General features: G+C 46.4%; 1 protein-coding gene across 1 annotated transcript in view; it reads right to left on the bottom strand.

Moving 5' to 3' along the window:
• TRANK1 (tetratricopeptide repeat and ankyrin repeat containing 1) overlaps window positions 1-26,973 on the bottom strand; it is an 82,142-nt gene that overhangs the window by 36,747 nt on the left and 18,422 nt on the right. The window contains exons 8-12 of the mRNA XM_042903299.1: window positions 17,867-18,037; window positions 8,943-9,104; window positions 6,475-6,729; window positions 4,449-4,625; window positions 865-3,795 (exon numbers count right to left, since the gene is read on the bottom strand). Of these exons, the coding sequence (XP_042759233.1) occupies window positions 865-3,795; window positions 4,449-4,625; window positions 6,475-6,729; window positions 8,943-9,104; window positions 17,867-18,037 (3,696 nt within the window). The remainder of the gene's footprint in view (window positions 1-864; window positions 3,796-4,448; window positions 4,626-6,474; window positions 6,730-8,942; window positions 9,105-17,866; window positions 18,038-26,973) is intronic.

Genomic DNA, 26,973 nt, shown 5'->3' with positions numbered 1-26,973 from the left:
CAGTGAAAAACTGCCTAACGCCCGTTACTGGAAAATGAATAACAAGTCGTGGTACAGCCATAAAATGGGACGCTGACAGGAGTCACGACTGCAGGGACTAGAGCTCCACATTGTCCATATGCAGAAATCTCAAAACATAGCATGAAGCAAAAATGCAAAGTGGCAGGAAGATATGTCTGGCACGATGCCATCAGATAAAGTTTCTAAGCGTGTAAAATGATAGTCTCTTGTTCACGGACACATGCAGGACACAGGGGGGTGAACGTGCGAGCATCCTGTAAACCATAAAGGAAGGGCTCCGGCGCGGATGTCGTGTTATTCAAACCCTCTGCCCCTTGGTGTTCTCTGTAAAATGGGAAGGATGCCTAACCGGCAGGGTTTTTGTGACGATCAAGTACAGGTGCTCTGCATCAGCTGCCTGGCGCCAGGAAGGGGCACAACTGAGGTTCAGGTTAAAAGCACCTGAGTGTGTGCTATTCCCGACTGCCTCCTAGCCCTCTCTTTTGGCTTCTCCTGGAGAGAAGTGCCGCTTTGGGGATTAGTAACTGGTCATCGGCATATTGCCGTATATGGCACAAGCTCCTGCTTCCCAAGTGTTTTAGCAGGCGTTCTCGAGCACTTTCAGTGCTCCCCTGGAATGTTCTCACGTCATGGCAAGGTCCCCAAGATGCACCTTCCACTCGGCCGCAGCTTGAATTATCAGCCTAAGGATGAGCGGCAGCCGAAACCACAGGATCTCTCGTTCACGGGCTCATTTCCTCACAGACTCCAAGATACTCCCCTCACTTCAGCTAACAAGGCCCAGCAGTGCCAGGCCAGTGCCCAGGCACCTCCCCTGCAGGCAGGCACGAAGCCCGGACATACCCGAATGGGACCTGTAATTCTGGTACAGCTGGTGGATCTTCTTGGGCTTCCGGACGGCACACTGCTTGTCCGCGGTGCTTTTGCTGGCGTAGTGGAACAGAGAGCGCAGGTCGCTGAAGCGGAAGGCCACCCCCTTCATGATGCTCTGGGCCGTGTCCCCCGTGAGGAACATGGCGTTGGGGTCATTGATGCATTTCATCAGCAGCGCCAGCTCGGCTTGAGTGAAGTCCTGGATCTCATCGCCATAGAGCTCGTGGATGGACCACGGGAGCACCTTGACCTTCGACAGCCTCCGGGACAGGTTGTACAGAACGTCCTCTTCGTCGAAATAACCTTTCTGAGACCTGATCTGCTGGTACAGGCAGAAGAGACCGTAGATCTCGCTCCGGTCTTCCTGGAAATTGGGGCACCGCTTCCTCCCTAATTTCTTATATGCTTCTTCCGTGAGTCTCCCCTGCGGGCAGCTGAGGGCCTCAAAGGACCCCTTCAGAAAAGATTTGATCTCTTTCCAAATCAGTGCAGGGTTGTAGGAGGTTTTCCCTTTGGTCATTTTGGGCCATATTTCATTGGCGAACACCTCAAATGTCACATACACCCGGGGGTCACTGTCGCACGGACGCATTTCCGCCGCCCTATCCTCCTCACCATTGTCGCCGTCCGCCTCGGCCTCCTCCTCCTCCTCCTGCCAATTGGGGATGGTCACCTCCTCCTGTGTGGACCATCCCACGATGCTTCTTTTCAAGCTGCCGTCTTCGTTTCTCAGAAAAAATGGTTTGGGCAGAGAAGCGTCCAGCAGGAGGAGCAGCTGCTTGGAAGTGACAAACAGCGGAAAGTTCTCGTCCCTCAGGTCCTGGAGTTTGTGGACGTTGGGTTCCGGGGGTCTGTAGTGACTGGTGGCCTTGGTAGACTTGGAAAGCTCGATGAAATTCCGCTGTACCTCCCGGCACAGGACGTGGTTCTTGGTCACGAAGATCTGATGTAAATGCTCCAGCTGGCGGAGATGCTCTGGGGTGCGCGCTTCGGCCCCCCGGCCAGGCCCCCCCGGCTCCCCGCCGGGTCCCCCCGCACGGGCTTCAGGGTCCTGCTCCTCGTCTGTGCCGTCCACGGCTTCCGCCTCCCGGGAGCCCTCCGCTTCCTCCTCCTCCTCCTCCTCCTCCTCCCCTTCCTCCTCCTCCTCTTCCTCTTCCTCCGGACCCGGACCCTCCTTTCCGGGGTCTACTTCCAGCCTTCTCTTCAGCCACATCTGTCCGGCCAGCAGCGGGCTTCCCGCCTGCCCAGCCTTCTCCCAGTAACCGTGGAAATTCTTCCACAGCCGGTACAGGCAGCAAGTTGTCTTCCCGGTGCCGCTGCGGCCGATGAGGATGATGGGCTCCAGCGGCCTGGGGTTGAGGCCGATCACGGCATGCTCGAGTTCGCCCACCCGGAAGGGGTACTCCACCGTGGCCGTCGTGTCGTTGAGGATGTTGAAGGCCATGCTGGTGCTGAAGCTGTGGAACTTCATGATGTTGTACTCTGTCTCCACCGCGCTGGCGGGCGGGAAGTACTCGGGGTCCGCGTGCCCCCGGCTCTCCTCGGCCTCCGTGTCTTCCACGTAGCAGCGGGGTATGCGCTTGAGGACCTTCACGTTGGCCGACACCTGGCCTTGGTGGATGCCCTTCAGCTTCTTCCGCAGGACGCAGGACCGGCCCCGGTTATAGGCGCTGCAGATGGCCCTGATGGAGTCCGACAGCTTGCAGTGGTCCAAGACGATGTCCCAGATCCGGATGATTTCTGTGTAGACCCGACCCGACTTCTCCGGGCAGCGCAGGGTCCGCTCCGTGGTGATGACCTTCTCCGGGTTCTCGCTGCATCGAGGGGAGAAGTCGATGGCCAGCTCCCAGAGCATCCGGGCCCCCTTGTCCAGCTTGGCCTCGAAGAGCCGGATGCTTCCTTTCAGATGTTTCAGCCGCTTCTGGAGGCCTTGGGTCCACTCGCCGTTCCCCAGCTGCTGGATGGCTAGGATGACTTTCTTCTTCATGACCTTAGTCATTACCTTACTGGACAGCTTCTTCAGCATTTCCGAAGTGCACTCGATCTCCCATGTCATGTTCTCGAAGTCCTGGAGGCAGGCCTCGATCTCCTGCGTGCTCCAGCTGTCCAGATCGTCACTGCCTTCTCTCCCTCTGGGGCCAGCGGGAACGAGCCGCGAGGCCCCGAGGCCCGCCTGAGCAAGTCCGCCCCCTGCCTCGAGGATGGTGTGGCTGTTCCCACTGGAGTCGGAGCCTCGCGCCCCCAGGGCTCGCTGGAGCTCGTCCTTCTTTACCTCCCTACCAGCTCCTGTCTCCAGAGGCTCAGAGCCCTGAGAACAGTCCTCTGGGAGGGGCGGATTCGGTTCAAGCTGCTGAATTAAACCCGTGATGTCCCGCACCAGCCGGTCTCTCAGAGAGCAGGGCCTGACGGCCCCCGGCTCCTGCTTCGTTGCCTGTGCACCCGGGAGAGTCTCCCAGCTGTCGGGGACCACAGCTCCTCTGGGCAGGGTCCTGGCGTTGATGCTGCACGACAGGGACTTGGATGAACCCTGGGACCTGAGCTGAGACGTGTGCCCGGGGGCGGCGGGCCTCGGGAGCCTCCCCGAGTGGGCGGCAGAATCCTGCCGGCTCCTGTGCCTGGACTCGGCCAGAGCTTTGTTCCAGGCCAAGAGCAGGGCATCGTTCTTCTTGATCCGGTGCCGCGCGTCTTTGCCTTCTTTGTTCTTCAGGTTGATGTTGATGTCAAACTTCACCAGCAGGTCTATTAGCTTCTTCATCCGCTTCAGCATGCCCTTCTGGAAGAGGATGTGCATCAGCGTGTTTCCGTTGCTGTCCTGGGTGTTGGGGTTGAGGTAGCAAAATTCAGCGGGGTTGGACCAGAAGAGATCCAGCAGGTGGCTGAGGAAGTTAAAACCGACGTCAGCTGAAAGACACAAACCAAACCCTGTGAGTGCTCCGTCGCTCTCCCCAGGGCACAGAGACCCCTGGATTTGGAGAGACGCCAGCCAGGGGCATCTCAGAGCACGAAACTTCCCCCAAGTACTTGACAGCCCAGGGGTTCACAAGCAGGGACGGTCTGCTCCCCGAGGGACACCTGGCCTCGTCTGGAGACACCGCTGGTTGTCACACTTCGGGAGGCGGGATGGGCATCTAACGGGTAGAGGCCCAGGATGCTGCTAGACATCCTACAATGCACGAGACAGCCCCCACAGCAAGGAATCGCCTAGTCCAAATGTCAATAGGGTCAAGGTTGAGAAACCCTGAAATAGCTTCATAGCATTCCTGACATAAGATTTTTGTCAGGGCCCCTGAAAATGGTGTCGATAACCGGGAAGTATTCGTCGGCTACGGACAGCCAGGTGAAGAATCAACCCGCGCCGACCATTCACCGTGACGGTTGCCCCTTCTCATCCAGCTACGGGTGAGGGGCCGGGAGACAACAGGTGGGCCTGACCAGGAAATGGGCCTTTTTCAGAGCGCTGGCTTTCCCCACAGGAAAGACAAAAAAGCACGGCATCAGTTCTAATGCCCAGCTGCCCCTCCGAGGAGAAGACTGCTTAAAAAATAAAGGCCTACCTCTGATATCTAAAAAGATGTGGAGCGCTGCATGCAGAGGGGTATCACCTTCCGTGAGGGTGATACCGCGGGGGTCCGCACCCTTGGTCAAGAGAAGAAAAGCCAGCTCAAAGTCCTCGTGTTTCAGGCACAAGACAAGCGGCGTCTCCTGCCTGTCCTGGAGACCCTCGGGCAAGGCTGAGGAGGCAGAAGAGAAGGACACCCGTGAGCTGCATCCCTGTGACGGGGTACAGCCTGGCTCACCGGAGGAGGAGGGGCCCCCTTCTGCCACTTACTCCGAGAGCTGACGCCGACCCGGCTTCTGAGCCCCTCTTACCACCACCCCTTCTGGGAGGCGAAGGCTTCCCAGAGCCCTCCGGGTGAAAGCCCAAGTCCGCGGGCCGTGCCGCTCCCCACTCTTCTCCCCCTCACATCTTCAGCACTGGCCGGGAGCGGGGACAGGGCCCGTGAACAACGGAAACGCCGGGGCCTGCCCGCCGCCCTCCCTGACACACAGTCGATGATCAGGTGATAGGAGTATGGCTTCCCCGAATCTTTTGCGTCTACCGAGCTCCTTCTTGAGGCTGCCCTTCTACCCTCAAGTGCCATCTTCCGTGACACCTCTCCACCCCCGACATCGGCTTCCTTCTAGCCCCATCCGCACCCCCTCTGCACCGCAGGCTGCCGACCTCCACCCCTACACTCCGCACACGCCCCCGGCAGCCACACATTCGCTCCGCCCTTGCCCCCCCAGAACCCGATTCCAGGGAGGCGCTTCCTAAGTGCTCGCTGACTCGGGCACGAAAGAGAAATCCCATGGCGGCCAGGGTCCAGGCAAAGTAGTAGCAACGCTCTGCTCGAGGAATGGGTTTAAAGGCATTAAACTACGGGGGGCATTCCATCTACCTCCTGGAAAACGTGGGTACAGCCAACGCCTGCAGGCTTTGTGTGGCACTTTGAGAGCGGAGGACCAATGAACGGCCTTCCCCCTTAAACAGCCAAGCAAGCAGAAAGCCACACAGCCACGGTGTTCTTCCAAGAACCTGCATGCATGAACTCATTTTATCTTCAAAACAACCTAAGAATGGGGGGGCTGTTATCATTCTCATTTTATAAAGAAGGACATGAAGGCAGAAATAGCATGCCCAAAGCCCCACAATTTGTAGTGGCATTAGTTGGGGGGCGGGGGGAGAGGGGGGAAGAGAGGGAAGTGGGAGGAGGCTGGTGCTCCCAAATTAGTTTTAAAATAAACCCAATCCGGGCCACCTGGGTGGCTCAGCCGGTTGAGCGTCCGACTTCGGCTCAGGTCATGATCCCGCGGGTCATGGGTTCGAGCCCCGCATCAGACTCTGTGCTGACAGCTCGGAGCCTGGGGCCTGCTTCGGATTCTGTGTCTCCCTCCCTCTCTGGCCCTTCCCCCGCTTGCACGCATGCTCTGTCTCTCTCTCTCTCAAAAATAAATAAAAGTTGGAAGGAAGGAAGAAAGAAATAGAGAGGAAGGAAGGAAGGAAGGAAGGAAGACCAACTCGATGGCTCACTCCGGACATACACTGACCCACATACAGTGATTGTGCTGATTACAATGGCAGATGTTTCCACCCAGCAATTATTTGGCCATGTCTTTAAAAACAAGCACCAAATCCCAGTCCACTGACTAGAAAAGAATGTCAGACTTTGACAGGGATGCACACAGCATCCTGAGCGGAGGGAAGAGTCCGGCCGGCCATCGGAAGGAAAAGACTGCCGTGGGCCACACCCAGGGCCAAGGGCCCCTCCACGCACCTGAGGTTCCTCACACAAGGCAGAGGACAAGACAAGAAAGGTAAGTGGAATTCACAAAGACGCACAGAGTTCCTACAGGCCAGCTACAGGCCAGCACCAACCGACAGGGCATTAACCCGGCCACTGTTGCAAAATGAGACGCTCCCCAAGAAGAGAATGAGGCAACATTTAGAGGAATCTCCAAAACCAAGTGAAAGCCCCGCGACCAGCGGTGGCCTGACATCCCAGGGGACAAGCCTCCAGGGCTCGTCACGGGCCTTCTCACCTCCACTGTCGATGAGGCAGCCCAGGAGCTGTATCCTCCGAGGGTCCCAAGCGCTGAGGCGGGGGATGAGGGCGCAGAGGTCAAGGTCGGAGAAGTTGCAGCCCTTGAGGAGGCAGTCGCCCAGGGGCGGCTCCCCATTTACCTTGCGGGTCAGCAGCAGAAGCACTTCAGGCCACTTCTGTTTCTCCAGCAAAAACTTGATGAAGGTGTTGGCGCAGTCACGGTTAATGTCACAGACCAGGTCAGGAGGAATTTCTTTGAAAAATAAGAATACACCACACGCCCCAAAAAAGGTGCATATGATTTCTGAACGCAAATACCGCTCAACACATTTAGGCATAATTAACAGGAATTTACCGGTCAGTGTTTGTAAGCACTGGGGAAAACAGAAACAAGCCATTCCTTTGAGCACACAACTCAGCCACTCATTAACATCAGTAGCAGCACCGGCCATGTGACCCTCTTGGGAGGGTTAGAAACACTCGAAGGAGAGTAGAGCCTGGCCCCGAAGGAGGGCAGAAAGATGACTGTGTCTTAGAAGAAGACGTAAGTCAGGCCACTCTTCAGAGGTTAGAAGGGCAAGAGCCTGCCTTAAGTCTTGCATAATATAAAGAGTGTCTTCTGCTTAAGGAACACTGAAATGCAACGAGGCACTGTAGAATAATTACATCAACAGTTGCCGGATGGGAGCGAGAGGATGGTTTAACCCAAATTCCTAATTTCACATCACAAGATGCCAAGTGTTTCCATCTGATCTCTGATGCATTCCATCAGAGACAAGATAATGTTATCCCAGTTCATGACGCTGGTATAGCCCATGGATGGGAAACTTCTAACAGAGGTCCTCAGTAAGTAAATTGCCAGATTCAGCAAATAAAAACATAGGATGCCAGTTAAATCTTTCACGTACTATTTGGGACACACTTAAGCTATATTCATTGTTTATCTAAAATTATAGGGGCGCCTGGGTGGCTCAGTCGGTTAAGCGGCCGACTTCGGCTCAGGTCATGATCTCGCGGTCTGTGAGTTCGAGCCCCGCGTCGGGCTCTGTGCTGACAGCTCAGAGCCTGGAGCCTGTTTCAGATTCTGTGCCTCCCTCTCTCTGACCCTCCCCTGTTCATGCTCTGTCTCTCCCTGTCTCAAAAATAAATAAAACGTTAAAAAAAATTTTTTTTAAATAAAATTATAATTCGAGGCGCCTGGGTGACTCGGTAGGTTAAGTGTCCCACTTCTGCTCAGGTCATGATCTCACAGTTAGTTCGTGAGTTCGAGCCCCGTGTCGGGCTCTGTGCTGACAGCTCAGACTGTCTCCATCTCTCTGCCCTTCCCCTGCTTGTGCACGCTCTCTCTCTCTCTCTCTAATATAAAATAAAACATTAAAAAAAATTTTTAATTATAATTCAACTGGCATTTTGCAGTTTGTCTGGCAATCCTGGCAGTAAGAAAGGAGGGAGGAAGAGAAGAAGGGAAGAAATCAAGAGTTACCTAAATGAGAGCAATTTAATGTGCCTTGCTAGTTTTTGCTTCCCACCTTTCTCGAAGATTTCTAAAATAAACACTCACTTTAATATTGAAAATAGTCATTTGAAAACGAGAAAAACAGGACCCTGGACGAGGTGCTCTACGCCCATCATCTCAGCAGGTAGGGACCCTAGCTAACCTGCTGCATACCCTGAAGAGCATTTTCCTTCCACTGGCTACTCCTTCCTGCGTTCTCTGGAAAATTAAGAAATCTCAGCCCTTTGGATGGTCCGAGTGAATGCATTACAGCCCAATTTTAAAAGTACTAACTTTCACCTACTTAGGGTTTCTAGAATCTTCCCTAGTTATCTAGAATGTGTCTCTGAAGTTCTTTTCTAGAACTTTCCTGATTTCCCCCTAATGAAAAAAATTACATTCAATTCTACAATAACTTTATATCCCGACATTAGCCACTATCTATAGAAGAGAAAAACATCTGTAGTATTTAAAAAACGATCATATATGTAAAAGTAACTGTTGCAGGATACATGATAAACCGGAAACAGAGGCTGATGCTGGGGGTGGGATTTAGGGACTAAAGTTCAAGGTGCATGATCTAGACTTTCCACTGAATAATGTTCTGTGCTATTTGAATGTTTTACATGTAGCTCATCACTTTTATTTTTTTTAATTAATTTTTTAAAGATATTAGGAAACAGGGGGAGCCTGGGTGGCTCAGTCAGTTAAGCATCTGACCTCGGCTCAGGTCACGATCTCTCGGTTTGTGGGTTCGAGCCCCCCGTCGGGCTCTGTGTTGACGGCTCCGAGCCTGGAGCCTGCTTCGGATTCTGTGTCTCCTTCTCTCTCGGCCCCTCCCCTGCTTATGCTGTGTCTCTCTCTGTCTCTCAAAAATAAATAAATGTTTAAAAAAATTTAAGGATACTAGAAAAGAGTTTTAGTGAGCATAAATCATCTTTGGCACAACCGAACGTTGCGAGCAAAATTACCTTGCAGAGAAGAAAGGAGGCGTAAGAACCTTTGAACTACTTCTTGCTTCAGAAAGTTTTTATGCAGCAGCTGGTTTCCTGAGTTCATGTACTTGACCAGCTGCTCAGCGGCCTTCCGGAAAGTGTCAGTCTCGCTAGCGGGTCCATCACCATTGGTCAGTCCTACAAAACAAGCAGACGATGCTTCTGAATACAGGGGCCACAGCCATGGCAGGTTGCAAAAACAACCCCAGGTCTCCACCCCTCCGTGTACGCCCGTGCTTTGCCAGGTGACTTCGCATCACCTTCCATCAAGAGGTGGAGCCTTTTCTCCTCCCCACCCTGGCTTCCGGCCTGGCTTCTGGACTTCTAGAATGCAGTGGGTGTGATTTTGATGCTCGTTCTGAGGCGGGGTCTCAAGAGGCCTGGCTTAGTTCTATTTGCTCTCTTGAGACCCAGGCCTCTGCCATGGGAATAGGTCCAGTCTCATCCTTGGGAGGACAAGAGACAGCGTAGAACAAAGAGGAATCAGTCCAGCTGTCCAAACTGAGGCTCCATAGACGTGAAAGGGCCTGGCCAAGACCGGCACGTCCACAGACACTTGGAGGAGGAATTCAGTTAAAGCTACGAGAACAGCCCAGCCTAAACTACTGACCTGCAGGATCATGAGCGAAATAAGTGCTGGTTGCTTCAAGAGACTACATTTGGGGAGCGATGTGTTACATGGCTATAGATAACTGACATAACAACAGTTCAGGGAAGTAAGACAGCAAGAGGAGGGCTTAGCACCACAGTAACATCCAACCATACGCCAGCCACCCGTGAGTCTTACTGGCAAGCAGGAAAAAGCCAAGAGGAAGGAGCCACCTCTCTGGCCAGAGAATGGAAGACAATACCCCCTTGGTTCCATTTACTTGAGAAAGTCGCCATGATTAGAAAACCTCCGCGGAGACAATGTTGAAAAGGGCAAATGTTTTATTTTGCTATCAGGTGATACACTCAGAAAGCGCTCGTGCTTACAACGGAATCTTACTGAGCACATAGGTTGTGTGTTTTCACACCCAGTGGAAAGGGCCTGGCCCACGGCGTCAAGTGCCATCACATCGTGCAGAGACGAACGAATATTCAACGTCATGTTCTAATAGAGCAGGGACGCTTTAAAAGAGATGAACTAGTTGAAAATGAGAAAAAGATTGAAAGCATCCTGTCTTCATCAGCTTCCCCAGCAGCAGGCCCCGAGTCAAGGATTTGTGTGCAAGCTGCTCATGAAGGAGGCGACCAGCGGAGAAATGGGGGAAGCAGATTAGGGGTCAGGGAGGAAGCCAGGTGGCCTTGCCTGAACCCACAGGGGAGCTCCAACGTGAGTACTCCTAACAGGTGTCCCCATGAGAAGTCAGGGAGACGGGCTTTCAAATGCTCACCTCACTGTGTCACTGGCTACAGGCTGCCCTGAGAGCGTGTAAATTCCCAAGCACTCCTGGTTTGAAGGAACACAAGCAAAACTGGCTCCATAAGCCGGTCTCCTTGAGAGCAAGCCTTGGGTGTTGGCTTCCCACACTGAAGGCACAGCATGTCAGGGAGCACACAACAATGGTGAAAGGGGCCCAGGATCCAAGCACAGTTCCAACATTACCTGCTGTGCCTTCTGATATACACCGGGATCCCCTTTCAACACATCAAGTCAGAGCACCAGAAACACACACACATACACCCACACAGCAATACATACTGACCTCGGGGACAAACGCACTTTGACTTCTACTCAAGAGACCTCCAGGTGCCAGACAGAAGCAAGACCCACTTTACACCATCCTCCACAGAAAAAGAGATGGAAACCGCGTGGCAAAGGAAGATCTACATCACCTCAGCCAGAGACCCAGGAAACGTGTATGTGGTGTAACACTGACTGACTAGCACTCCCAGATCGGCCCTCCCAAGTTCATCCTAAGATGCCAACGAACACATAGAAAACAGTGAAAATTCATAGAACAACACAACAGCGTTTCACAACAGTGAAATTCACAGAACAACCGGACCCTTGGAAAAGGAGCCACTTCCATCAGTCTCGTGTGCCCGACCTCACGCCATCAACAGCTTTTCTAGAACATCATTCTTCCACTAGGGAAACTAGTATAAAAGTCTTCTTGAAACTGAACAGAAATATACTAAGCTTGACAATACAGACAATTAGATGCGGTTGTATAATAAACGCATGGTTGTGTGGTTCTGAATAGTCAAGCAGTGGGTCAGAGAAAATTCCACACGTCAGGAAAGAAACCAGAGAATGATATCAACAATGTAAAGGTGCGTAAAAGGGGGCTCCTGGGCAGTTCAGTCGACGAAGCATCTGACTCTTGGTTTCGCTCAGGTCATGATCTCGTGGTCTGTGAGTTTGAGCCCCACATCTGGCTCCGTGCTGACAGTGCGGAACCTGCTTGGGACTCTCTGTCTCTGCCTCTCTGTCAGCTCGTGCTCTCTCTTTCTCTCTCTTTCCCTCTCAAAAATAAATAAGTAAACTTAAAAAACTGTTTAAAAAGACACATAAAAGGAAAGGTGCTAACACACTGATGATGGTGTTTCTGGGCAGACACAGGCGACTTGCTTATTACTCTGAATCTGTTTTGTTCTAAATTTTCCATAAGCTTAATAAGAGACAAGAGAAACATCAGAATATAAAGTTGCTTATACATTATAATCACAGATTTTTTTTTTTAAGATGATTATGTAAGTGCTGAATAACAACAACAAAAAGACTGGATAAAATAAATGTTTGTTTTTACATAAAAGTCTGTTTTTACAAATTTTCTACAATGATCAGGTTTACTAGAGATATATATAAGCAGATTTAAAATTAAAAGTTGGGGGGGCGCCTGGGTGGCTCAGTCGGTTAAGCGTCCGACTCCGGCTCAGGTCACGATATCACGGGCCCCACATCGGGCTCTGTGAGGCCAGCTCAGAGCCTGGAGCCTACTTAGGATTCTGTGTCTCCCTCTCTCTCTGTCCTTCCCCCACTCGTGCTCTGTTTCTCTCTGTCTCTTAAAAATAAATAAACATTTAAAAATTTTTGGAAAAAAATTAAATCAAAAGTTAGAACGAAAAGAGATCTTCTGGAGTTGCAATCGTGCTCAGAAGTGTTAGAACATAGAAACAAACCATTTCAAAAAGAGATTTCATTTTTGCCTGAAATTCTTCTTTCAAGCTAAAAAAGGCAAAACCGGTTAAATTTTAGTACACACATTTTATCAATTTAAATTTATGTACTCATTTCACTTTTACAAAAGAAAAGAAAAATGTATAACCTTAAAAGCATGGAATAAGACTAAATGACCAAATCACAAACATATTAATTTGGGGGGGGAGGGAGGTGAGTTTATGGAAAATTAATATTTTCTTGTTTTCCTTTTCTATACTTTGTGAAATTTTTAAAAAGAATGCATTGTTTTTTTAATAAGGAAAACATATCAGGAACATCTTTTAGGTCGATTCCTGTATGTATGAAAATGGGGCACCATCTCGGTGCTGAGGGCTGGTAAGATGACAAACCAGGGCCTCTGAGCCCCAAGTTCCGTCTACGGGGGAAGCCCACACACACAGAGAGAAGCTTCTCGTGTCCTCCGAGGGCTGTGCACAACACAACGCAGCTGGGTCCCACTGGAGCCCTGGAGGGAAGGCCTCAGAGGCCTGGAATGGTCCTCATTCTAAGTGAATCAGATAGTACAAAATGAGGAAAATGAGGGCTCCGGTCCTGAGAGAAGAGCGACGGAGGCCAGAGCGGTGGGCCTGCCGCCACCTGGTGGTGGCCGTGAGAGGCAGGGAAAGGCAGTTAAGAGTTTCCCTCGCCAAGGTTTCAGTTACACGGTCGACGGTCGACTGCGGTCCAGAAACAGACGGTGCTCCTGCTCACAAATCGTCAGAAGGTCAGTAGTACCCTAAGGCTCTGTCGCAGTGCCCACCTCAGACTCATGTCGCCTCATCAGGCAGGCATTTTATCGTCGCGCATCATCACAAGAAGGGCCAGAAGAGTACAAATAAAGTGTTTTGAGAGAGCGAGAGAGACCACATTCACCTAGCTCTTCTTACAGTCTAGATTGTTATAACGGTTCTGTTTAATATTAGTTATTGTTTTCAATCTCCTGCTGGGCCCTAATTAAACTTTATCATAGGGATGTATGAATAGGAAAAAACATAGGACATCTGGGGTTCAGTACTGTCCACGGTTGCGGGCGTCCACGGGGAGTCTCGGGACGTGTCCCCTGCAGATGGGGCGGGGGACTGCTGTATGTAACCCTGACTCTAGGACTAAAGCTTTGCTCCTCCAAATGGGCTCTAGCTTCCCCAGGTAGTTTGCAAGAACTGCAAAATCTCAGGTCCTGCCCAGAACCTGCTGAATCAAAATCTGCATTTTAACAGCCTCCCAAATGGCTCCCATTAACATCAGAAGCTCTGGTTTAGAGAACAGCACAAGTCTTCAGGAAGACCCTTTATTTCTCACCTAGGTGCAAAAGCCATCCTCTCCAAAGACGTTGTCGCCATAATCATCAAAACGGGGCGCAGAGACACCCAGGATGAGCCGAGGGTGACAGCTTCTTTTACCCTACTCTGTACATTAGAATATTGTCCGTCCGGGTACGAAAAGCTAGGGTCTTGAAGGCGCTTTACTTGGGACCCCAGATGTAAAAAACAAAACGATTAAGTTCGTGGACTCAGGTCAGGAGCAAGGGTCCCCAACTCTCTAGCAGCACCCTTCCCAAAGATAGTGTGTTTCGAACCAGCCCATTAATGTGTGAGGATGGGGAAGGATTAAAGTCCATAAAACCCTAATCTTTATGACTGGAGAGTTACCTTTATGCCCATAGCCCTGGGCCCTCCCTCTGCCTGTCTTCTCAACTACTACGCTGCTGAGAAAGGCCACGCTGGGGCTGAAGTCTAAAACTACACTGTCCACTACGATGGCCACTAACTTAATTAAGTAGAATTAAAATGCATTAAATAAAATGAAATTTCCAGTTCCTCCGTTGCATGGGTCACACATTTCAAGTGCTCACTAGCCGTATGTGACCAGAGGCTATCACATGAGACAGAGCAGATATAGAACATTTACATCACTACAGAAAATTATATTGCATGGTACTCGTCTACAAAGATTCCCGGGCCCCACCTTAGATTTTAAAGTTTGTGCAACTGGCAAAAATCTTAGAAATGAAATTTACGCACACTACTCTACACAGCCGTATTGATGCTCAATGACGTTCAATACAGACATTCCAACGACTTCTACAAGGGTTCCACTGCTCGGAGTCTTTGGGAAATACACTACCAGAAGACTCCAACTCGCTAGCTCGTCCTGACAACTGTCATCCTCCTCTTCTCCAATTTCTATCTATCAGTTTCTTTTGCCTTTTCTGACTCAGGGTTTCCCTATGGTTTCAATACTCTTCTACACGGCAAGAAAAAATTCGTGGTTGACGGTCCGGAAAACTTTAAAGTAATATCCAATAAGCTTACCAACGCAGGCTGTAGGTTTCACAGCATCCACCGTCATCACAAACTACTCAGTGAGACAAACGGCAGGCTTGGAACAAGGCACATTCCTCTTGAATGTGCTTTTCTTCCCATGAGAGTATAATTGAATTCTAATAGGTAAGAAGGGAACTGGCTGTTATTCTACTGAATCTCTTCTCCCAGTTCCAAACCTAGGCCACAAATTTAGTTGGTGAAGGTGGAGAGAGAGGAAAGGAGAACAAGACCCTGTCTCAGAAACTGAGATGCTTTTAGGATTAGCAGATACTCAAAGATTCTAGTCTAAAAAAAAAAACAAAAAACAAAAAACAAAAACAAAAAAAAACTTGAAAAAATCAAAACTTTGAAAACTAAACAAAAATGAATGACTTAATGCTAATGTCTGTAGCCCTAAATATAGCATACATACACACATATACAATATTCTAAGAATTAGGGTTAGAACTAATTGCAAACACAAAATTAAACATAAGTGAAAAATCTGCAAACAAATCGGCCATTTTCTACCATCAACAGGTGGTCCTTTTTTGTTGTTATTTTAAAACCTGGAAATTCACTGGCAAAGAAATCTGTTTGGTTAGTGTCAGTTTCTCAAACAGTAGAAACCATCCCGAAGCTGAGATTACAGACATAAACCTCTCAGGAAATAATTTCACAATGATTTATTAATTACACTACCTTACAGAAGAAATCACAAAACCATTTAAAAACTAAACATGAACAAACTGAGGGTGGATGGGGGGTGGGGGGGCGGGTAGGAGAGAGGGGAAAATGGGTGATGGGCATTGAGCAGGGCACTTGTGGGGATGAGCACTGGGTGCTGTATGTAAGCCAATTTGACAATAAATTATATTTAAAAATAATAATAAATAAAAAATAAATAAAAAATAAACATGATATGTCACAGCTTTAAAAGATCATTTATGAGAAACAGAGGACTCTGCAAATACACTTCAGTCCCCTCATTCCCACGATCTCATGGAAACAACAGAAGATATTTTAAACAAGTAAATGAAAATAAAAACATAGGGCAATGAGGGGCACAGGGATATTAAATGAAAAGCAGTTTCTCCCCCAAATAAAACCTTCCGTACCCTGGCAATTGTGATGACCTTGCCTGTCCCACTGCCTTTGGTTCCAACACACACACCCAATGGGCTTCCTTCACCTTGTCACCTACTTACCCACTCCAGCGGGGGGCAGTGTTTCCGGGGGAAACACATCCAGATAACTTCAGGAAACACACACTAACCATCTATTGAGGATTAGGCAGTCTAGTTCTTCATTCATGCACAAAAACCATCCAAAGATCAGAAGATAATTAAGGAAAAACAATAGCGGGGCCCCAGGGGCGGGGCAGCGGGGCTCGGTTGGTTGAGTTTCCGACTTCGGCTCAGGTCACAATCTCAGGGGTTCGTGAGTTTGAGCCCCACATCGGGCTCTGCGGTGACAGCCTGGAGCCCGCTTCGGATTCTGTGTCTCCCTCTCTCCCTGCCCCTCCCCTGTTCGCACACTGTCTTTCTCTCTCAAAAATAAACATTAAAAAAAAATTTTGTTATTTAAAAAAAAAAAGGAAGAGCAATAGCACAAAAGAGAAATAAGAAAATGAATCTACTAACTGCCAAAGAAACAAATAATTCAGAGAAGAGAGGATGACGTTCTTTTAGGAAAGAAATTCTTGATATTCTTTTTTTTAATGCTTATTTGCTTTTAAGAGGGGCAGTGGGGAGTGGGGGGGAGAGAGAGAGAGAGAGAGAGAGAGGATCCAAAGCGGGCTCTGCAATGACAGCAGAGAGCCTGACGCGAGGCCCGAACTCACGAACTGCAAGATCATAACCTGAGCCAAAGTCAGATGCTTCACCAACTGAGCCACACAGACGCCCTGAAATTTGCAATATTCTCAAATGCCATTCAAGAACAGGCGCGAATGCGGAACAAGCACGAGCTGCCATAGATAAGAAAAGAAAGAATCAGAGAACAAGAGTTGCTAGAAATTAAAACTGAGTTTCCAAATTAAAATATGCAAAGAGCGAGCTGAGTTATAAAAGAAACGCTGGAGACCAAGTTAAAGATCTGGGAAGAAAAAGCACCTAGAAAACATTTGGGAAAAATAGAGAGACGTGTTATAAATTCAGGAAGCGCAGCCATTTAATGGTAGCACCAAAAAGGCATCGGAGGGGAACAAAATGCTAAAAGATAAATTTCCCTGTGCTAAAAAAAGTTAGATTGAAAGGGGCCAACAAGAGCCAAGCGGAAAGAACGAAAAAGGACCCACACCTAGAAATACCCCGGGACATTTCAAAACTCGAAGGTCAGAGAAAGTCCTAGAAGGGAAAGTAAACAAGACTGACATCAGATTTCTAATCAGTAGCAAATGGAGGCTAGAAGACAATGACAGTTTCCCCAAAGTTGGGAGGAACAAGGTTTTACAGAATATTCTATCAATCTAAGACCCCACACACTGATGGACACACCAGAAACAGCTGCCCCCAAATCGACATGCCACATGTGAAACACACTCCGATTTTAAAGACGTTAAAATGTGGGGGGAAACTGCAATTTAGAATCGACAAAACACAATACCTGTGTTCAAGAAAACACTGCCTATACTCAACCAGTGTAAGGACAACATAAAGTGTAACCAGTGTAAGGACAACATAAATCCATGTCTCTCCTCCAGGAAAAATACACACATCCACACAATAATGTATATGTTTTGTTAAACCGGGATGCTTAAATAGTATTACAATTAAAGAGCAAAGTTTTCGGGACATTTGGTGATTCTTTTCTACAGCTTCAGCTAGGCTACCAGTTGCAGAACATAATTTACATAATCATTTACATAACCACACTACCATGTAAATGCCATTTACTAGAATTCCATTTCTAGAATTCATCTGTGGATGAAGCACAGAAAACTCAGCAGTAAGGAGCAGAATGTAAACGACACACATAACATTACTAGGCAAAATACAACAATTAGAGCTAACTTGTTGCATTTCATCGGATACGGCAGCCAGTCAATAGATGCTGTCCCATACTGATAAACCATATGTGTTTAAGAGATACGAATGTATTTTAAACTGTTGGCTGTAGTTGCTTCTGGGGAGTAGGCTTCATTTTTGTTATCTCCTGTTTTGTATGAATATATTTTTTTTTTTACTGTGTGCATGCGTGGAAAAAAAAAGTCACCTATACCGCCCAAAGGCGGACCTAGCAAAGTTACCAGAATGTCACAGACACTCTGTAAGTAAGAGTTGTCTTACTGTATCTTTCCAAACAGGCAAACAAGTTTTCCAAAGTTGAGGGGTCTCACCTCCATCATCATATACTAAGAAAGCATAAAGTGATTCGCATCTAATATCACAGACCCAGTTTTAGCACCTCCCCCAACTCCAAAAAAGTTATTTCACCAGAAGCTGTACCTGATAGGTCCTTGGAACACGTGGCCAGCTTTTCCAAGTGACTGTTGATTTTCTCGATGGCTTTGAAGTTCTTATTCCTCTTCAGGACATCCATGGCAGACCGGGACTGTCGATCCAGCAAGGTGGGGTCTGCCCCAAAGCTCAGGAGCATCTGTACGTCCTCTGTTTGTGCTAGAGCAGGCCAAAACGACAACAGGGGATTGGCGAGGTTCCTTCTATAAGGAGACGTCCCCATGAAGGCTCTTCCTCCCAGTTCTCTGCCCAAGCAGCCTGGGGCAAGGAGACCAAGGTCCCTCTGCTTCTAGAATCTTAACTGCTGGCCTTGGGCAATCCACCCAACTCCCAGAGCGAGAAGTCCTGTGTGGAGTGGGTAGGACAATAGCTTTTAAGAGGTTCAGAAGTGCTCTCCTCTCTACCTTTCTCCCCTCTCCTTGGCAACACGCAAGGAGAGGGGGGGATCTGGTTACTAAGCAACAGTTACAGCTGTAAGGATAACAGCAAGCTGTGACTTCAGATTTCTTTATTCCCTAGAGGGGAAACAGAATATTCTTCCAGAAAAAAAAAGGGGGGGAAAAAAAAGCCTGTCTGGGGATAGAAGAAAGTGGCAATTGCTTTCGCATCAGGGTCTTTTTGTTGTCACTGTTTCCACCCTCCCAGTCCCAACCCTCTGGCTGCCAGCTCCATTTGCTGCTTTGACATATCTATTTGCCGAGCACCAAGGTGCCTCTGTGGTCACGGATGCAACAGGTTTCCGAATGGAACGGGTGTAGCCCTGGGGGTACAAAGACTTATGTGGGCACAGAGAGTTAAGCAAATCAACGCCTGATCCCCAACTTCCAAGCCCATGTTTTCCTAAAATTCACCACCTTGACAAGGCACCTATCCAGGCATCATCCTGTTCACAGAGCTCCCTTTTCCCATGTCCCCAGTCACAACTGCCCTTCTCCTGGTCAAAAATGAGACAAAATTACAAAGTCAAACTTCTTACCCATCAAGGATCTCACTGGGGCAGGCAGAATTCTAAGACAGCCCCCAACTGCCCAGCCGCACTGGCACAATCGATCAGCACGCTGTTTGTGGGTTCGAGCCCCGCGTCGGGCTCTGGGCTGACAGCTCAGAGCCTGGAGCCTGCTTCGGGTTCTGGGTCTCCCTCTCTGCCCCTCCCCTGCTTGCTCTCTGTCTCTCTCTCTCTCTCAAAAATAAACAAACATCAGGGGCGCCTGGGTGGCTCAGTCGGTTGAGCATCCGACTTCGGTTCAGGTCATGATCTCACGGTTTGTGAGTTCGAGCCCCGCATCGGGCTCTGTGCTGACCGCTCGGAGCCTGGAACTGCTTCGGATTCTGTGTCTCCCTCTCTCTGCTCCTCCCCTGCTTGCTCTCTGTCTCTGTCTCTCTCTTGAAAATAAACAAACATTTAAAAAAATTTTAAACGTCAAAACGTGATGAGACTTCGCACAGGTAATCAAGGCCCCAAAGCACTTGACCTGAAGATATGGAGATTATCCTGACCTAACCGCCTGAACTACATAAAGGTCAAAGGTATACAGGTCAGGAAGAGGGCAAAGAATTAAAATACGAGAGGGGTGTGATGCACAAAAGAAAGTCTCCCCTGCTGGCTTTGAGGGGGGGGAGGGCACATGACAAAGAATGTATGGGGCCTGTAGAAGCTGATGCAGCCTCTGGCTGCCAGCCAGCAAGGGAACGAGAACCTCAGTCCTACAACCGCAGGGCACCGGTTTCTGCCACCACCGTGTGACCCCGAAAGAGGGCCCGGAATTCCAGATGAGAACAAAGCCCCGTCAGTACCTTGACACCAGCCTCAGGGGACACCGAGTGGAAAACTCAGTCACGTCATATCAGACGACTGTCCTACAGAACTGAGCTGTTTTGAGCCACTACATTTACAGGGATCTGCTACACAGCCTAGAGAACTGACCGCGAATTCATGTACTGCCCCAAGGAGGTGAAAATTCCTGGCCCGCACAGTATCAACAGAAGGGAGGAGCAGGTGACCGCCAGGTGACTCTTTTCGAAGGAACTACAGGCTACCCCCTCGTACTGTCCTCCGAAATTATTATTTTTCTCTTTAATAATTAGTTACAGAAGATTTTAATAGAGTGCTGTGGCTTTGATGATATCTGGAGTAGCAATTTTGTAATAATTAAATCTAGAAAAGAGACTAACTCTAGAGTTTTAAATCACAGGAAAAAAAAATTTTTTTTTTTTAATCTAAAGCCATATAAGTATTTTTGTTCCAGAAGAAGATCACTGGACGGCTGATGAGACTTTCAGGCATAAATTATATTAGGGTAAACTTCTCTCTGAAAAGTAAACGAGAGATATGATCCCCCCCAAAAATGAATGAACAATTTGATATTTTTGGCTACTAAAGAGCTGGTCCATAATTTTTTACACAGATGTTAGAGGACATCAAAATTGCTGTAGCATTTATATTCTAGTATATGCAAATGAAAGAGAGAGAGAATAGGTGTATTTTAAAATATCTGTGTACACAATTCTGAAAATTACCTTTTCTTACACATTTTTGACTCACAGATAAAAAATTCTAGATGTCAACATGAAAACATGTAAAGTGCATAGGTTTTCAAGTCTTGAAGGAGATAAAGAGGCAAAATTTGAAGACACACTAGACTTTTTTTTTTTTACTTGACTAGCACCCATTACCCTTTTTCCTGGTAACAACAGCCCAGTTTTCCTTTGAGAAGCACCTTTTCCAGCCTACCTGACTTGATGTGAGTAAACACCAGACAGACACACATTCTACCACCATGACATCCTCCACAACGGCCTCGGCCAGGGCCCCAGCTCCGACCCCAACCAACCCCAGCCCCAGCCCCAGATCCAGGGGCAAACGCCTGATCGGGATCTGGACAATCAGATCATTCCATCCCGGAGCTCTGCCCCAGCCCCAGCTCCGGGGAAAATGCCTCACCAAGAACTAGCCAATAAGATCATCCCATCCTTCTGGCTCTACTGATTGGTTCATGGAGGGCATGTGACCAACGTCAAGTCACCAAGACTCCTTCCTAGGACTTGAGCTGAAATACTGAGTGGAGGTATCCTCTTTGGCTGCGATTGACAAATAGGCATAAGATAAACTTAATATCAGCTGGCTTCAACTGAAAGAGAGCCTGCCTAAGAAGGAACCTAACACAGAAGAAAGCAGAGCTGAGAGGTAGAAAGATTCTTGAAAACACCTTTAGAGTACCTGGACCCAACTCTGGACTCTTGAGTCACATGAGCCAATAAATCCCCTTTCTTGCCAAAGCCAGTTGGAGCGTCTGCAGCTTATAACCAAGTCCAGTGCAACTACTCCTGGCCTGGCTTGATGTCAGTTGTAGGAGATGACCGTTTCTAGGCTTTGGGTCCTGCTGCTGCCGGGCTCTGGTAATTCCCTGAGACTGTACTCCTGGGCCTCCCAAACCACATTGATCCAGAGCCAAGAAGACCACAGTAACAACTGCCACCCACCAAAATGCCGACAGAACTGATGATCTCAGAGGCTCGATGATGCTGCAATTATTTTAAATGGTGAATTTGGAATTCAGGCCACGTTAAAGTCGCTGGAGAGCTCCTGACTCTCCATGTATCAAAAAAGTATTAAAAATGGAGAAAACTCATACACTGTTGGGGCAACCTTTCTGGGGTTCAAATTAGCAATAGCTTTCAAAAGCCAGATACATGCCAATATGCTAACATCCTAAAGTTGCACATATGTTTTTATTTATACATTCATAGAATATTTGTAGGAAAAAATCATAAGATATTGGTGACATTGGTTTTTAAGGCTAAAGGACAAAGACTCTCAATACTTTTTGTATCTTTTGAGTTGTGAATGTAATCTATTTAAAATTTAAATAAAATGAGAGTCATCCAAATAAATAAAATGTACAATTCTTTGAACAAACAATCCCTCAACTAGGAAATAATCCTACAGATACATTCCCAGCAGTGCACAAAGATGTATGTAGGAAAATATTCTCTGAGCTTTATTTTCGGTAGCAAAATAACTGAAAACCATTTACACACCCATCAGTGAAGTACAGCCATGTCAGAAAAAACTGTGAGCTGTTAAAAAAAAAAATGAAATAGCTATGCAGTTACTAGTAGGGGAAAATGGCCAAGATTATTGTTCAGGGAAAAAGCAAGTTACTCAATAAAATGTAGAGTATGCCCACATTCATATTTAAAGCAGGAAAATAAAAATTGGATACACACACACACGCACATGTACACACAGGTACACACATGTATATATCCCGGCAAGACTCACGAAAAAATGCTTGGTAGCTGACTTTGTGAAAGAGAATTTACTTTTGATCACATATCTTTTTTAAATGTTTGGATTTCTTTTCAACCAAGAGCATGCCTTTCAATTTTCTTTTTTGCTTTTAAAATATTTTTTAAATATTTTTAAATGTTTATTTATTCTTGAAAGAGAGACAGAGTGTGAGTGGGAGAGAGGCAGAGAGACACAGAATCCGAAGCAGGCTCCAGGCTCTGAGCTGTCAGCACAGAGCCTCATGCGGGGCTCGAACTCACGAACCGTGAGATCATGACCTGAGCCGAAGTCGGACGCTTAACAGCCTGAGCCACCCATGTGCCCCTTAAAATATTTTTTGATTGAACATACCATAAAATTCATCCTTTTTAAAGTGTACAATTTAGTGGGTTTCTGTGTATTTATGAAGTTGTGTAACCATCACCACTATCCACTTCCAAAACATTTCATCCCCCCAAAAAGAAACCTTATATGCATTAGCAGTCACTCCATATTTCCCCTGTCCCACCCCCAGGGGCAACGTGGAATCTGATTCTGTCTCTAGGGATTTCCTTATTCCGGACATTTCATATAAATGCGATCGTGCAGTATGTGGTCTTTTGTGTCTGGTTTCTTTTATTCAGCATAATGTTTCTTTTTTTTTTTTTTATTTTTTAATGTTTATTTCTGAGACAGAGAGAGACAGAGCATGAGAGGGGGAGGGGAAGAGAGAGAGGGAGACAGAATCTGAAACAGGCTCCAGGCTCTGAGCGGTCAGCACAGAGCCCGACGCAGGGCTCGAACTCAGCATAATGTTTCAAGGTTCATCCATGTTGTAGCATGTATCAATATTTCCTTCTTTTTTATGGCTGAATAATATTGCACTGTATGGATGTACTGCCTTTTTTTGTCCATTCAGCAATTGATGGAGATTTGGGTTGCCTGAACTACTTTGGCTCTTATCCCATAAGGCTGCTATAAACCTTCACGGGCAAGTGTTTGTTGGAATACGTTTTCATTTCCATGAGGCATATACCTAGGGGTGACATTGCCAGATCATATGGTGACGTGAGTACTGCCAGACTTTTTTGCGAAGCAGGTGCACCATTTTTGATTCCCAATTTTTCCACAGCCTCGTCAATAAGTTCCTGTCATCTTTTTGTATCTCAGCCATCTTGGTGTGAAGCGTACTTTTAATTTTTAAACTAGTTTTTGAAAGGCGATTCAAAGAAGCCTCCGTGAACAGGCAAAGAGACTAGTAGACCAGGAGAGAAAGTTCAGAATTAGTGGCATCTCAGATCCCTGAGGTCTTGCACACTTTAAAAATAAATGATGCTGAAAAATAAATAAAATAAATAAATAATGCTGAGACAAGTAAGTGGACATCTGGAAAATGGTAAAACTAGATCTTTGCATGAAACTCCAATGGACCAAGGATCTAAATGTCAAAAAGGAAACCGGGCACCTGGCTGGCTCAGCCAGTTAAGCATCTGACTCTTGATTTCAGCTCAGGTCATGATTTCATGGTCGTGGGACTGAGCCTCGCGTTGTGCTCCATGCTAAGAGTGTGGATTCTCTCTCCCTCTCATTCTGACCTTCCCCCGCTCATGCTCTATCTCTCTCTCAAATAAATAGAAAAAAAACTTAAAAAAAAAAAGAAAGAAACCATACAGGTACTAGAAAAAAACAGAAGTCTTTAACTTTGATGCAGGTAAAGATTTTCTAACTCTGACGCCAAATACAGAAGCAATAAATCAATAGATCAATAAATTTGACTACATAAAAAGAATCAAATTTGCATGACAAAAAAAAGAAGGCAGAAGACAACTGAAAAACTGGGAGAAAAAAATTCATATCTTATACCATAGACAAAGAGCTAATGAACAAAGAATTCTTAAAAATTGAGGGCAAAAGACCAAAAATTCTATGGAAAAAGGGGAAACAGACATGAACATATAACTCACCAAAAAAAAAAAGTATGTGTGTGTATATATGTGTGTGTATATATGTGTGTGTGTGTGTGTGTGTGTGTGTATAAATGGTTCTCAAATGTATTTTTCAACATCCAAACTCATACATAATTAGAAGGTAAACAACCTTGAGATACCAAGTTTTACCTCTCAGACCAGAAGAAATTTAGAAATCCGACAACAAATTCTGTTGGTGAATCTGTGGGGAAAGACGCATACATGGCAGGTAGTTGTGCAAATTGACACAGTCCTTCCAGATGGAAATCTGACGATATCTAACAGAACTAAATATGCACTTATGATATGGGGTGACCTTCAGGACATAACTGTTAATGGAAAAAAAAAAAAAAAGCCAGGTGCCAAACAGTATCTGTAGAAGGGGACCCTCCATGTAAAAAAGGAGATGTAAGAAAATACACGTGTATCTGCCCATCACTGCAAAGGGAATCCAGAAAAAATAGGCCTGATATAAAAGAAAATGATTGCTTACAGGGAGCGGATGGGAGAGGGGCAGAAAGAAGGGGGGAATTGGGAAGTGAGGGTGTCAAGAGAGGAGGAGGAAATGACCCTTCTCTGAGTATATCTTTTTGTAAAGTTCAGACTCCTAGAACCATAATAATGTTTCACATATGTGCCTTTCACATACCAAAACGTAAACAAAACCAATCAGGACATGAGAAGAACCCTAAAATGAAATGCAAACACTGAAAAAAAAATCCTCAGGGTACTACAAATGAGCAGCATACCTACAGTGAATAGGGTGGGGAGGAAAAGAACTTAATATCCTGACTGGATGCCGTAAAGTTGAAGACAAAAAGAACTGAACACAGACAAACATAAAATGAACATAAAACAAACATAAATCTAGTTAGTGGATGTGTTTCTCTAAGAGGCATGGGATAGCAGGTCTGAAACTCATAAAAGTGAGCACATAAGTAAATGTATTGTAGAAGAGAGAGGTCACAAATTTTAAAAGGCTAAATGACCATGGTGTTGGTCTACAAACAGAGGTATGATAGGGCTCGTCAAAGGAACACAGAAGCCAATCCGAAGGAAAGAGTGCCTCATGGCCACAGCTGGAACAACTTGGGCAACAAAATAAATAATGATAGTATTAGATTTTATCCCATAGAATAAATATCCATGAGTCCATATTAAAATACACATACATACATACATACATACATACATATATCGAAGAGATAGCTCTTCATAGGAAAACAATCCCAAGTAATAAATGTAGAAGGAAAGAAGAAAATTAAAAATCAACATTAACCAAAGGTCACAGTAATAGTCGATGCTGACAAGATCCACCAATGGATACTAAAATTAGTGTGCAAAAGTTTAAAGGGAAACAGTATTTGCATAGATGGTATTTGGAGAGTTCACACTATCTCCTACAAGGTATTTAAAAACTATGAAAGGAAAGATGGTAGCTTCACAATGGAGAAGTCCCACAGATCACAACTTAACCAGCCAATCAAGGCTAACGTCACAGGACATACTGCCATCACGAACTCTTGGATATAACGCTGAGAAGAACACAAAATTATTTCCGTAGAATTCTTACCAAAAATGCCTGACTTTATTCCAATGATGAGAAAGCATCAAACAAACTCAAACTGATAGATCATCTACAAAACGACTGACCAGTACTCTTCAAAAGGGTCAAGGTAACAGAAGCCCGAGGAACTGCCAAAGACTGGAGAATACTAGGGAACCCCGACAAGGAATTGAGGTACAGGTCTCTGAACGGAAAAAGGGCATTCATGAAAACAGGGGTGAAATTCGCATGAGGTCTGTGTATGTTGATAGCATTCTGTCAAAATTAACTTCTTGATTTTGACGATCAAACTCTGACACGTAACATGCTAAGATTAAGGGAACCTGAGGGAGGGTATACAGAAACTCTCTGAACTATTTTTGCCTCTTTTCTGTATGTCTAAAATTAGTTGAAATTGAAGATTTTAAAAAAAAAGCTTCTTTGATGAAAAAGAGAAGCATCCTGCGAGAGTAGTGAAGCCTCATTTGGCAATGCCCGGGGGACAGCCCATGTTTACACCTGCATGGAGAAAGGAGCCTCTCTTTACTTCACGTGCTTATTCTCCCATGTTGCAGAAAGTCCGAAGGTTTCTGCCTTTGTAAGAAACAGTATAAAGTTGTGCCGTTCCATATGGCAGCCGTGAGGCACAGATGGCTACTGAGCACTTGAGATGTGGCTAGTCTGCACCGAGATGTGAGCGATCATATGCTGGATAGATGGGCTAAATAACATATATTGGATAGGCTAAATATACTGGCTTATATATATATAGGCTATATATATTGGCTAAATACATAGGCTAAATATATATAAACATATATTGGATGGGCTAAATAACATCTATTGGATAGGCTAAGTATACTGGCCTATATATATATAGGCTATATATATTGGCTAAATACATAGGCTAAATATATACAAACATATATTGGATGGGCTAAATAACATATATTGGATAGGCTAAATATACTGGCTTATATATATATAGGCTATATATATTGGCTAAATACATAGGCTAAATATATATAAACATATATTGGATGGGCTAAATAACATCTATTGGATAGGCTAAGTATACTGGCCTATATATATATAGGCTATACATATTGGCTAAATACATAGGGAAATATATATAAACATATATTGGATGGGCTAAATAACATCTATTGGATAGGCTAAGTATACTGGCCTATATATATATAGGCTATATATATTGGCTAAATACATAGGCTAAATATATACAAACATATATTGGATGGGCTAAATAACATATATTGGATAGGCTAAATATACTGGCTTATATATATATAGG

Source organism: Panthera leo, chromosome C2 (genome assembly GCF_018350215.1).
Source record: "Panthera leo isolate Ple1 chromosome C2, P.leo_Ple1_pat1.1, whole genome shotgun sequence".
NCBI lineage: Eukaryota > Metazoa > Chordata > Mammalia > Carnivora > Felidae > Panthera > Panthera leo.
Note: the sequence above shows the minus strand (reverse complement) of the source record. Positions and strands in the feature narration are given on the sequence as shown.